This window comes from Macrotis lagotis, chromosome 5 (assembly GCF_037893015.1).
Source record: "Macrotis lagotis isolate mMagLag1 chromosome 5, bilby.v1.9.chrom.fasta, whole genome shotgun sequence".
Lineage (NCBI taxonomy): Eukaryota > Metazoa > Chordata > Mammalia > Peramelemorphia > Peramelidae > Macrotis > Macrotis lagotis.
The window spans coordinates 245,230,000-245,244,000 of record NC_133662.1 but is presented as its reverse complement, the minus strand read 5'-3'; the positions used below and the strand labels follow the sequence as shown (position 1 = coordinate 245,244,000).

The 14,001-nt window shown below is 43.2% G+C and overlaps 1 protein-coding gene across 1 annotated transcript in view; it reads right to left on the bottom strand.

Annotated features, from left to right (window-relative positions):
* The window catches only part of SLC47A2 (solute carrier family 47 member 2), a 36,022-nt gene that overhangs the window by 2,006 nt on the left and 20,015 nt on the right, over nt 1–14,001 (bottom strand). The window contains exons 10-15 of the mRNA XM_074189244.1: nt 13,786–13,853; nt 8,499–8,607; nt 5,676–5,751; nt 3,668–3,737; nt 2,206–2,338; nt 2,032–2,126 (exon numbers count right to left, since the gene is read on the bottom strand). Of these exons, the coding sequence (XP_074045345.1) occupies nt 2,032–2,126; nt 2,206–2,338; nt 3,668–3,737; nt 5,676–5,751; nt 8,499–8,607; nt 13,786–13,853 (551 nt within the window). The remainder of the gene's footprint in view (nt 1–2,031; nt 2,127–2,205; nt 2,339–3,667; nt 3,738–5,675; nt 5,752–8,498; nt 8,608–13,785; nt 13,854–14,001) is intronic.

Here is a 14,001-nt window from a genome sequence, read left to right as displayed (position 1 = left end):
GAGTCCTTGCACCCACCATTACATCTTTGCCAGAGACCATAGACTCAAGCCATGTGGATACCTTCAGGTTTCCTCCTGGGTCTTCCAGTGACCCTTGTAGGCTCCACATCTGGACAAGAGAGTCCCAGAGGTAACAGAAACCAAAGCATGTGAAACTTGCAGCCACCTTGGGAGGTCATTTCTTTCCTCCTGCCTTTAGATAGAACTTTTTTTTTAAGGTTTTTGCAAAGCAAATGGGGTTAAGTGGCTCGCCCAAGGCCACACAGCTAAGTAATTCAGTGTCTGAGGCCAGATTTGAACTCAGGTACTCCTGACTCCAGGGCCGGGGCTCTATCCACTGGGCTGGGGCTCTATCCACTGCGCCACGACCTAGCCACCTTGATAGAACTCTTCTTAAATCTTATTTAACAAGTGCCTATACTTGCTTAAACTTGTGGAAATGATTCTCATGTGATCACTTCTTCAGTGCTGAGGGTCACAGCATCCTGGACCTCAAACTGGAAAGGACCTAGTCCAACTGACTCCTAGATTCTGATCCTTCCTGAGGGCAGGGACTGGGTCTTAGCTCTAATTTGTAGCTCCTCTAAAGGTTCTCAAGGAACTTAAGGAGGGGGGAGGCAAGTCAGTGCAAAGAGCAGTGAACTTGTGTTCAGGGGAGGATTTGTGTCCCAACGATGTGACCCTGGGTGAGTGACTCAACTTTTCCGGGCCTCAATTTCCTTATCTGTAGAATGAGGTTGAGGTAGGTGCTTTCTGAGGCCCTTTCTAGCTTTAGCTTAAGGTCATTAAATATTTATTAAAATGGAAGCTGTTGCTGATTAAAATTTGTAGGATAAGATAATGATAAAAGAAACCCAAATAGTGAGCAGTTAATTGGCTTCTGCCAAACTTCCTTATCTAATTTATTCCTAATTAATTTAAATTTAACTTTTGAATACCGCTATTAAGTGCCTTCTGTAGGCCGATCCCTCCACTAGGAACTAGGGGACTTTGATGTTAGCTAAGATGCAAGAGGCAATTCCTGCCCTGAAGGGGCTCCCCGTCTTGAAGCAGACCTAATAAATCTATTTGAGGGGTGCAGAAAAAGTACAAAGTGACTCTATGAGACCTGATGGAGAAATGTAAGGATCAGGGGAACTTCCTGAAGAAGAGAAAGACTCCTTCTGAGTTGGCTTTTTAAGACTGGAGAGGAATTTAATAAGTGAAAGAACCTGCACCATGTGCTCAGTTTGCACTTTGATTGGATTATAGAGGCCATGAAAGGATGCTCATCTGACAAGGCTAGAAAAATGATGGGGTGCCAGATAACATGATTTCCAAGGTCAAACAGAGGAAGTTAAACTTTTCCCAGCAGGCAATGGGGAGCCATTGAAGATTTTTGAGCCAAAGGGTGACATGGCTAAGTCTATGCATTCAGGAAGGTTAATCTAGATTATAGATTGGCTAGAATGTAGTTCTGCTGCCATATTTGTTTCAGGAGAAAACCTCTTTGACCTCTTCCTTAGGGGATGTCATTGTCTTCACATCTCTTCCCAAGGGAAGAACCCATGGCCACCTCCCCAACCCTCATGTTCCCTCTCTGATCCCTGCTAGGATCTACTATGCCTGTCTGGGAAAATAATTTATATCCTCCTATTCTGTACATTAACTGTTTCCTCCACCCAAAACACACCAGGTATGTTTCCTCATGGAACCCATTCCTCTACCCCATAGTGGAGTCAGTAGACAGGAGATAATTCATCTATACTCACTATGAAATACGATAGATAGATAATATTTAGAACGTGACCAACTGGAGGCCTTAATCAGTTTTCTGAAGGGTCTGAAGGGACTTAAGTAACCCACTGGGAAGAACAGAACCCGTTGACCCTGAAATGGCCTATGATGGGTTGGGAGTTCCATGGGCTCTCCACCGGACTGCCAAGCCATGGAGACAGCAACTCACTGATGCCCACAAAGTCACTAATTGTTTCTCTTTCCCCCTTCTAAAAACAGAACATTGTGTTGTGATTCAAAGAGCCCCCTGATTACCTCCTCTGCAGCCAGCTTCCAGTTAATCCTGGAGGTATAGATGATGAACGTAATGGTTGCCAGGATAACACAGACCAGCATTCCCAGCCAGAGTCCTGCAAGAGAAAAAATGGGGAACGGCACCTCATGGGCCCTGCCCCTCTACCTCCTTGCTACATCAACTGTTTCTCTTACCTATGACTCCAATTTTAATCACAAATACCAACACGGCCCCAAGTGGAAGACCGATACCATAATAGCCAATGGCGTTCACAGTAGCCCCAAAGACAAGCCTGCCGGTTCCTCTCAACACCGCGCCGCAGACACACTGTTGGGGAAAACAAAAGGGAAGGAGTACAGGATTAACAACAACGGACTAGTCCTCCTTTTGTAGATAAGGAAACTGAGGCCCAGGGAGTTTGGGGGGATTGAATGGAGTTCAGCAACACCTGCCATCATCCATCCCTATCATCTTACGAGTGAGAATACCAAATCCCAGTGAGATCAAGGCTGAAATCACACACATAATAAATAATAGCTGGAAAATGTAGTGTCTTGGTTCTAACTGATAAACTTCTCCACTGCTCCAGAAAAGGACAAATGAAGCCTCAGAATGAGCCCCAGGGAAGCAATTATAATGATGATGATGATGATGATGGTAGCAATCAGAGGCAGGCATTATAAGACTCCACCTACAATAACTTGTTTGAATCTTACATCCAGTTTTGTATCCATTTGTACCCAAGAGAAAAATGGAGACTGAGGGATGATGTAGCTTAGCTAGTGTTGGGGCTGGACTTGAACCCTGGTCTTCTGACCTTGAGACAAGCCTTCAGACAACTGTCACACATGGCTGTCTCACCTTGACTCTGATCGTGCCCTTCCTAATTGGTATCTGGAAGAGAGGGATTGTGGTATAAACAATAGAAGGTTAAATCAGATGGGCTTGGAGTCAACTGAACTCAGATGCAGGGCCGGGCTCCCTCGTCATCTAAGATAGAAAAGAGCACATTGACTGGCTCTGGAGGTGATCCTAGGCAGCTCGGCGGTAATAGGACAGGCAGATCTGAGTTCGAGTGCTACCTCAGACATGAGACACTAGCTCTGTGAGAACATTACCAACACTTTTCTCATGGGAGTATCCAATGAGATCGCCTGGATAAAGTACTTTGCAAACCTTATGGCACTATCAGTGAATGGAATCATGTATAAACAAAGTATTTCTGCCTCAGTTTTCTCATCTGTCATCATAATGACAGGGTTAGACTAGACAACCTGTAGGATCCCTTAGGATCCTATGCCTCTCAGGATAGATTGATTATTCCTTCAGTCATTGACCAGGATCCCTGGGCAAGAGGGTTGGGCATAATTTTGAGTTAATTGGTGGTTTTCCTCAGCAGGGGAGAAGGCTTCCATCCTCCCTGGCCCTTGATATGGAGGAGTCAAGGAGAAGGGGCTTTCTTTCAGTATACACACTTTCTCCATGTGGTTTGGGGGAACAAAAAAAGAAGCCAAGCTAAGGAGGTGGGGTGGGTTTGAAATGCTTCCCAGAGGAGGCCTCGGGCTGGGTCACATGTGGGGGAGACAGGGAGAAGTTGCCAGCCTGGGGATGGTTTGGGAGGGAGGGAAGTGACCTAGAGCTCAGGAATATACTTACACAGAGTGACTCAAACAGGTTATAGACAATATAGACAGGCATGACCCAGCTTACCAGGGCGTTGACTTCTCTGCAAGAGGAATGCATGGAAGAGATCATTCATTCAGAGCTAGCAAAGTGCCAGGTTACACCTGCCCTGCCCACTGAGAAGCATTGATGATTCCATGTGAGACATTCCACACACACACACACACGCACGCACACACACACACACACACACCCCACCTTCCTTCCTGTCCTTATACATTATTTTTTTAGGGTTTTTTTTTGCAAGGAAAATGGGGTTAAGTGGCTTGCCCAAGGCCACACATCTAGGTCATTATGAAGTGTCTGAGACCGGATTTGAACCCAGGTCCTCCTGACTCCAGGGCCAGTGCTTTATCCACTGCGCCACCTAGCTGCCCCAGTTCATACATTTCTAAGTCAGATCTCAACAGGACAAACTTAGGTCAGTTAGAGGCCCTTGTCCACAAGACTCCTAGGAAATGGGATTCCATCCCCCTTCCATTCTCAACACTGTTAAGAGACAGGAGGACATCTGGAGTCCAACCTGAGGACACTGAGGCCAATGGAGAAGAAGTGATTTTGTCCAAGGCCCCTCAGATGGTCTGCAGCAAAGCCCAGGTCTGAACTTTGGGTTCTTGATCTCTCCATCCTCTCTCTCTCTCTCTCCATACCGATTTATCTCTTTATCCATTTCTCTGTATATCTATTTATCTATGATGTGTGTAGCAAGTGTATATATGACTAGATGTATATTGCATATACATGAACATGTGTGTGTTGTATCTATTCATACATATATGTGTGTTCAGGGCATGTATATATTATATATTATATTCTGCATCTAATCTAATCTAATCTAATATATATTCAGTTTCCTCAACTGTAAAATATTGGATTTTGAGTTGCTAGCCATGTAGACACATATATTTGTATGTGTGAATATTTGTTTGTCTATTTATATCTGATAGCTATCCCTGCCAGGGAAAGGAGGGGACCTGAAAAATTTGGCTTCATGTCAGTGTGTGTGCATGCTGCCCTTGAGTTGATGGAGAGGAAAGCTTTTCTCCATCCCTATGAACAGCTTCTCCTGCTCCTGCCCCCAAAGTGGCCTCAAGTTGGGTTTATATCAGGTGACTCTCCTTCCTCAAGGCCTTCTCTTGGAGTCCCCAACTCTCTTCAAGACCTCTCTCGATTCACCCAGTTGCTAGTGTCCCAAGCTCTGCAATTGGGGGGGGGGTGAGAGGGGGCAGTTATGTCATATACACACATACATACAAACACATATGTTCAAGAGAGAGGAAAAGCTAACTTTCAACCAGGAAGACTAGGATTGAATGCCAACTGACATACCCTGGCTTTAGGAGGCTGGCCAAATCCCATCACTTTTCAGCTATCTAGAGAATCTTGTAAGAAGGGGTTTTTTAAGCCAGACTCCCTGGATAATTTCCAGGGGTCCAGGAAACTATTAAGTGTCTGAGGCCCGATTGGAAGAAAAGCAATGACATTTATTTCAATATAATCAGCTTCCTTTGTAATCTTATGTATTTTATTTCACATCATCATAGACGTTGTCCTAAGAAGGGATCCACAGGCTGTCTCAGTCTTCCACAGAGACTCCGTGACCCAGAAAAGTCTCTTAAGACTGGACATTGCATCGGCAAGAGGACTTTCCCTACCTAGAAGTTATTATAACAATGGCATCCAGGTCAGCCCCTTTCCCTAACATATCCCCAGCATGTTTCACTTTGCCAAGCTTAAAGGAAGGACTTAATAAAATGCTTGCTGATTGATTGACTGCACTTGTGCCCCCCAGAGCTTAACAGAACCTGGAGCTTGTTGGACTTGTTGAATGTTTGGTGAACTGAGGCCTCGATTCCCACCCCACAGCAGCCACTTTAAAATGTCTGCTTCTCTAAGATGTATACATGAGGAACCCTCTCAGGACTAAGTAGGGACCCATGGGGGTTGTTTGCCCAGGTGTGTAGGGATATCGATTACCTACTCATCATTGGTAAAAATCCATCCCAGGACATTTTTGAAGATGCTTAGCAGGGAGCCAATAACCAAAAAGATGCCAACTGAAAAAGAAACGTGAGAAAAGAAGCATTAGAAATGGTCCTGCCAGTCTCTGCCTCCCTTTTTACTACCTGCAGAACCTGGGGCATTCTCTTCTTTGACCTAGCTTTTCATCAGGTCATTTGACATTACAAAGAGATAAAATGGCGCTTTAGTATATGTGACTAGGATGTTCCTCCAGTAGCATTTTCTTTTCTTTTTGTTTCTTTTTTTGATTTTTCCAAGGCATTGGGGTTAAGTGACTTACCTAAGGTCACAAGGCTAAGAAAATATTAAGTGTTTGAAGTCTGATTTGAACTCAGGTCCTCTTAACTCCAAGGCCGGTGCCCTATCCACTGCACCACCTGGCTGCCCCATGCACATTTTCACTGTGCATTGTTTGCCCCCAAAGGGAGGGAAAGATAGCTAAGATACTACCAACTCCATGAAACCTTCCATGATTGTTTCCCTACTCTGATTTTGCTATGGCTAGACAACAGTTCCTTTGAAAAAATCTGGGAGGGGGCATCTAGGTGGCGTAGTGGATAAAGCACCAATCTTGGAGTCAGGAGTACCTGGGTTCAAATCCGGTCTCAGACACTTAATGACCTAGCTGTGTGGCCTTGGGCAAGCCACTTAACCTCATTTGCCTTGCAAAAACCTAAAAAAAAAAATCTGGGAGGTCTGCAAAGTCAATGACATGGTGGCCTAAAAAAAGATAACCTGCTCTTAGATGGCATTAATAGAGCTTGGAAGGGACTTTAAAGACCATTGAGTCCAATCTCCTTATTTTACATTCAATAAGACTGAGGCCTGGTTAACCAAGTTCATGTAGATATTAAGTATCAGTATTTGAACTCAGGTCTTTGGCTACAAAGCCAGATCACCTCTATCTATGGGTCTCTCCTATCCCAGGGAAGTGGCCTGGGCATTGTGTTGGAAAGGATCTTCGATCTGAGTTCAAAAACCCAGCTCAGCTTCTTTCAGTCTTGGACAAGTCACAAGCTTCAGGGGCTTCACTTTCTTCAGGAAATGGCTCTAGAGCCAGAAGGACCTGGAGAGGCCGCCTCAGCCACCTCCCCCACATAGATGTGGAAACTTCAGCACAGGTTAGCTAAGTGACTGGCTCCAGGTCAACTGAACTAGGAACAGAACAGATGAACTGGGGATAGAAAACAATGAACCAGAGATAGAAAAAGATGAACCAGAGACTGAGTGAGATGAGCCTTGGAGATCTCTTTCCGTTTTAATCTGATGATCTTAGATTATAAAGTCCTTGAGGGAATTTTTGCCTTTGCACTCACAGTGATGAATAAATGTGAATTGAAAGGTAGAAAGGATGGCTGAGTCCCCATTGCCTAAGTAGGCATAGGGAATTGCTGAAATGTTTGCTAAATTCTGGTTCAAGAGGAAATCAGCCTATCATGGAGATTAAAGCTTCCAGTCATGGGGTAAAATAAAGGTACTGTGTTTCTGTGATTACCAAACCTGATACCTGAGGCAAACTCAGGTGAGTATAGAGGGGAAAGAGTGTGTGTGTGTGTGTGTGTGTGTGTGTGTGTGTGTGTGTGTGTGTCCAAGAATAGTTTTGCCCCTGGTAGAGCAGATGTTTCTCCATCAGTAGTGCCATCTTTGCTTTTCTGGGGAATGACAAATGACAAAGAAGAGAGAGGCAAACTCCAGAGGAAGTGCTGGGTCTACTACCCTCTTTGGATAGAAACTTGCTATCTCCCTCCTTCCCTCCCATTGATCTTCCCCACCCCCAATTATTAGTAGGCTGAGTCAAAATCTTAGGGGGCTTGTGGTTCCAGCTCTGAGAGGGGAAACTACTCCATAACAAAATACTTTCTGGGAAAGATAGCACATCATTTTTCTGTATGAGTTTCCCCTGATGAACCAGTGTCAGGAAAGGGGTTGGATTCAGGATGTGAAATATGAATATTTCTGATGGTGAAAAGAGAGAAGGTCATTTAGGTAAGGTTCAGAGCTTTTGTTGTCACTTGGAGGGGAGAGGGACAGGTTCTCAATGAGATATAGTAGTAAGTACCTGGCCTCAGTTTCCTCATCTGTAAAATAACAAATTTTGACTTGATGGCTTCTAAGGTCCTTTTTAGTTCAGTGCCTATGACTATATGTCTTCATTGGGTCTCTGCTTTCTCAAAGGTTCACATGATCCTCTGAAGTCCTTTCCATCTCTCTATTCTCAAAGAATGAACATTGGTGCCCTGGAGAGGGGGAGGGGAGAAGTGTTCTTAAATAAAACTGACTCATTTCACAAATCTTTCCAATGGGAATCTTGGTGGAGAAACAGAATAGTGCATAGAGGATAGAATCACAACTTCAGGGACAGAACTAGTTGCAGTCTCACTTCAGACACATATTTGTGGGCCTAGTCAAGGTCCTTAGCCTCTGAATGCTTCAGGTGACCCTCTAAGAAAGGCTACAGAGCAGTGATGAATTGGGTTTTTGTAGAGGAGTTCCCTACACTAATGAAATCACAAATTCTGATTTCCCTCCTTTGTGGGAGGCATCAGTTCCTCCAAAATGGTGACTCTTGAATAGGTTAGGAGCACAGTGAGAGGTTTGAATCTGGAGCATAGGGATAAATCGTAAAAATCCATCATGTAACATGGGGAAATCTAGGGAAGTCCCTGTTCCATTAAGAAGCACTTGGCTAGGTCTACATAGGTCTTTGCCCAATGATGATTAAAAAGACATATCTTGTGCCATCGCCCAGAGGCAAAGGCTAGGAGAGTGCCTGTTTACATACCAGTGCACAGCACACCAGTAATAGAAGATCTTTTAGCTGCCTGGGTGTCCCCAGCACCTAGTGCATTCCCCACTCTGACACAGACAGCGGAGCCAAATCCAAGAGGAATCTAGAATCAAAGAGGTAAAAGTGAAATTAAATGTGCCTGTATGTCCTCTATCCTTTCTTTGCAGAAGTATTTATGGATATGGATCATTTTTTGGGGGGGGGGGTTGCAAGGCAATGGGGTTAAGTGACTTGCCTAAGATCACACAGTTAGGTAATTATTAAATGTCTGAGGTTGGATTTGAACTCAGGTCCTCCTGACTCCAGGGCCAGTACTCTATTTACTGTATCATCTAGTTGCTCAGTTGCTCATGGATATGGATTATGGATTGTATAAACTGTCAGGCTCAACTATTGTGTTGATTAGTTTTATGAGATGCTTCCTCTCCCCCTTCTTTTTTCTTCTGTGTAAAAGGACTGGGAAAGGAAAGTGATATATTTGGGGATGAGAGTGATATGAAAACAGAACTTATCAATAAAAATATATAAAAGCAAAATTATCTATATGAGCATGTGTCTTTAGGAAGACACACAAAATTGCTGTTAGAGCAGAGTTCTTAAGATACTTTGCCCCTCTGGGAAAGACTGTATGTTTGAACTAAAGTGAAGAATTGATAACAAGAAGACCCAGGATGTGAAGCCAGGTGAAAAGTCAAATGTTTCTGTAGAAGAGAAAAGAGATCTCTGGAAAGGAGCTAAGAGAGCAATTGGTGGTAGACCACCAACTGCAAAAATGATGATTGATGCAAGATGGCGACAGAAGAGTCTCTCTTAGGTGCTCTCTCTCAAAACTTATAAAATAAGGGCTCTAACTAAATTTTTGAGAGACAGAACCCACAGAGGGAGGCACTTCTCCAGCCCAAGGTAACCTGGAAAATAGCAGAAAGGCTCAGCTCTACAGCCTTTCTTAGAAGGTCACCTGAAGCATTCAGAGGCTAAGGACCTTGACTAGGCCCACAAATATGTGTCTGAAGTGAGACTGCAACTAGTTCTGTCCCTGAAGTTGTGATTCTATCCTCTATGCACTATTCTGTTTCTCCAGAGTGCCTGGGAGCCACAGTTCACAGCAGTGGGAGCAGTTTCCTGACCTACTCAAGAAGCACTGGGCACAACTTAGGAGATGGGGGCGTGGGCCCTCTGCAAGTGCGAGTTGAGAAAACCAGCCCTCAGGGCTCTCTGTGAGCAGCCTGGCCCAGGCAGCCCAGATCCAGAAAAGGGAAGCAGGCAGAGCTGGTAAGCAGGAGCCCCCAGGCAACTGAACCTTGAGTGCTCAGCCTAGGTAAGGGAGTAGAGAGAGACTTCCGAGGTCTGTCCTCTGTCCCTAGAACAGGACTCTGGGGCTCTGACCACATTCAGATCCTGATTGCAGTCTAGGCCCCCCATAGAACAGCAGGCCCCCCCACCTCAGCCCTGTGCCAGAGGGGGGCACTTATGGTCATTCACAGACCAGGAGGGAGGACAGCTTCACACACTGAGATCCTTGTGGGGGGGGGGGTGTACAATAATACTCAAAAACTCAGGAAGCACCCCAAGACCAGGCACAGACTGGGGAAATGAGTAAACAGAGAAAAAAGAGGAACACCATTGAGAAATACTTTGTCTATGATCCCAAGAAGGATCAAAATACTCAGTCAGAAGATGAGGAAGTCCAAGCTTCTGCATTTAAAGACGCCAAGAAAAACAGAAATTGGGCTCAGGCCATGACAGAGCTCAAAAAAAGGTTTTGAAAATCAAATGAGGGAGATAGAAGAAAAATTGGGAAAAGAAATGAGAGAGATGCAGGGAAAACATGAAAAAGAAGTCAGCAGCTTAGTCAGGGAGATCCAAAAGAATGCTGAAGAAAATAACATGTTAAAAACCAGCTTAGACCAAATGGATAAAAATAGTTCAAAAAGTTATTGAGAGGGGGCAGCTAGGTGGCATAGTGGATAGAGCACTGGCCTTGGAGTCAGGAGTACCTGGGTTCGAATCTGGTCTCAGGCACTTAATAATTACCTAGCTGTGTGGCCTTGGGCAAGCCACTTAACCCCATTGCCTTGCAAAAACTAAAAAAAAAAAAAACAAACCCTAAAAAAAAGTTATTGAGGAGAAGAATGCTTTAAAAAGCTGAATTGGCCAGATGGAAAAAGAGATAAGAAAGCTCTCTGAGGAAAACAAAGCCTTCAGAAGTAGAATGGAGCTGAAGGAAGCTGTTGACTTTACAAGAAGTCAGGACTCAATACTTCAAAAACCAAAAGAATGAAAAATTTGAAGAAAATGTGAAACATCTCTTTGAAAAAACAACTGATATGGAAAACAGATTCAGGAAAGATGATTTAAAAATTATTGGGATATCTGAAAGTCATGATCAAGAAAAGAGCCTTGACATCATTTTCAAAGAATTATTACAGGAAAATTGCCCTGATATCCTAGAAGCAGAGGGCAAAATAGAAATAGAGAGAATCCACCTATCTACCCGAGAAAGAGATTCAAAAAAAACATCCCCCAAGAATATTATAGCCAAGTTCCAGAACTCCCAAGTCAAAGAGAAAATATTACAAGCAGCCAGAAGGACACAATTCAAATATCATGGAGCTGCAGTTAGAATCACACAGGACTTAGCAGCAACTACATTAAAAGCTCATAGGGCTTGGAATATAATATTCCAGAAGGCAAAAGAATGTGGAATGCAACAGAGAACCAACTACCCAGAAAAACTGAATGTCCTCTTCCAGGGAAAAAGATGGACTTTCAATGAACCAGGGGAATTTCAAATATTCCTGTTGGAATGACCAGAGCTGAACAGAAGGTTTAATCTTCAGGTACACAACTCAGGTGAAGCATAGAGAGTAGAGGAGAAGGATAAAATATGAGGGACTTAATGATGATGAACTGCATGTATTCCTGCATAGAAAAATGATACTGATAATACTCATAGGAAACTTCTCATTTAATAGAGCAGGTAGAGGGAGCTTTTATGGATGAAGCACAGGAGAGAGCTGAGTTTGAAGATATAATATATTGTAAAAATGGAGTCAATGTCTAAAAGGGAAATGTAATGGGAGTAAGAGAAAGGAGAGGTAGAATAGGCTGAGATATTTCATATAACAAGATTTTTCTTTATTACAATGAGCTATTGCAATGATATGGAAGGGTAGAAGGTGAGGGGGAATTGAGGGAACCTTCGCTCTCATCAGAGGTGGCTCGGAGAGGAAACAGCATATATACTCAATGGGGTATAGACATCTAGAATAAGGAGAGAAGAGGGACAGGGGGATGGGGGTTGTGAGTGATGGAGGAGAGGGTGGACCACAGGGGAGAGTGGTCAGATATAGCACATTTTCTTTTTTACTTCTTGCAAGGTGCTGGTATTGGATGGCCTGTATGGGACCACAGGGATGGATGGTTGCTGGGCCTTAGGGGGTGGTAGGTGGGCTAGGGGCCTCTTGGCCCCAGGGCTGGTGATTAGTCTGATGTGCCACTCAGCTACCCTACAGCACATTTAAGAAGAGGGACAGAGTGAAAGGAGAGAGAAAATATAGTGTATGGTAGTGGGGAAGTATGAATGGAGGGAGTTGCGATCAGCAACAACAGTGGAAAATTATGGAAGTAGCTTTTGTTATGGACTTATCCTAAAGAATGTGATCCACCCGCAACAGAACACAGACTGAAGCACATTTTTTAAAATTATTATTATTGTTATTTTTTTTGGGGGGGGGGTTGAGGGCAGATGGGGTTAGGTGGCTTGCCTGGGGTCACACAGCTGGGTGATTGTTGGGTGTCTGGGGCAGGATTTGGGCTCAGATGCTCCTGATTCCAGGGCCAGTGCTCCATCAAATGTGTCACTTAGCTGCCCCATTATTATTATTTTAATTTTAATTTTAATTTTTTCCTCTATTGCTCATGAGGGTCTATATTTTGGGGGAGGGGTATTATGTTTACTCTTAAACAAGAACATTTTAATAATGTATAAAAATCATTTGTACAAAAATAAAAAATATAAATATAAAAAAAGAATGGTGATTGATGTCAACTTAGGTCCCTAATAGAATGTTTTGGGGATCTGTCCATGGTATTTTTCTATTGAATGGTTTTCTCCCACTGTGAATGGATAAAGGCATAGATGACATGTTTATCAAGTGCTTTGATGAGAGAAAGCTAGGGGAGAGGCAGAGAGAGTCAGAAACAGAGATAAAGGGATAGAGTCAGACAGAGACAGAGATGGAGAGAAAAGGACAGAGAGAGAGAGACATAGAGAAAGAGAGAGGAAAGGAGAGGGAAAGGGCTCATGTAGACAAAATTTATGGATATTACACCTGTAAATTCATCCATCATTGTCAGTCTTAGAAATGCACTCAATTTCATTATAAGTAGGATAATATTTTAACCAATTTGAGCAAAGATTTAAATTGGAAAACAATGCAGCATGATTTCTTAGTGCCTTTTTTTAAAATGTCCTGAACCCCTTTAGCAGGGTAATCAAGCCTATGGGCCCTTTCTCAAAGCAAAATTCTCAAATGCATAAAATCAAATACAAAGGAAGCCAATTATTTTGAAACAGTTTTTAAAAATATCTGCTAACATGGGGAGTGATGATCAACCTTGATGGACTTGCTCATCCCTGCAGAGGAACAATCAGGGACAATTTGGGGCTCTCTGCAATGGAGAATACTATCTGTAGCCAGAGAAAGAATCATGGACTCTGAACAAAGACCAAAGACTATTACCATCAAATTAGAAAAAAAAAACCTGATCTTGTTATGTAATTTTACTATCTCATACTTTAGTTTTCTTCCTTAAGGATATGATTTCTCTGTCATCACATTCAACTGAGATCAATGTATACCAGGGAACCAATGTAAAGACTAACAGACTGCCTTCTGGGGGGGGAGGGAAGTAAGAATGGGGGGAAAATTGTAAAACTCAAAATAAAATCTTTTTTTAAAAAAATAAAAAAATAACTGCTAAACAAATTTCACATTGCTCTAAAGATAGGAGGGTTTGTGCACTTTCTAATCAAGTCCCATCTTGAGAAGGACACCCCTGGTGTCCTCAAGTAACTTCTTTGGGCCTCAGTTTTCTTTTCTGTAAAAGAAGGGGTTGGACCAGATAGTTTGGAAGTTTTCCCTGTGGTCTTAAAGTCTCCATATATGATCAATAGGAGCTCAATGGGAAAGTTTACAAGGGGAAGGGGGAGAGATCATTCTTGAGCTCTCTTGTCTCTTTCCTCTAAACCCAAAAGTGATTAGAGGATTGTACTTACCATATACATAACAGTTGACACCTCATAAATGATGGACTGAGCAGACAGTTCCACCACACTGAGCAGACCTAGGAGGAAACAAAATGTTGAAGAACATGGTATGGTCTTTAGATACCAGGCAACCACCTCCAGAATAGGGGAAGGAGAGGGAAAATGTACTGAAATCTCAAATAATGGATAGAGCTCTGGGCCTGGAGTTAGGAAGACCTGAATTCA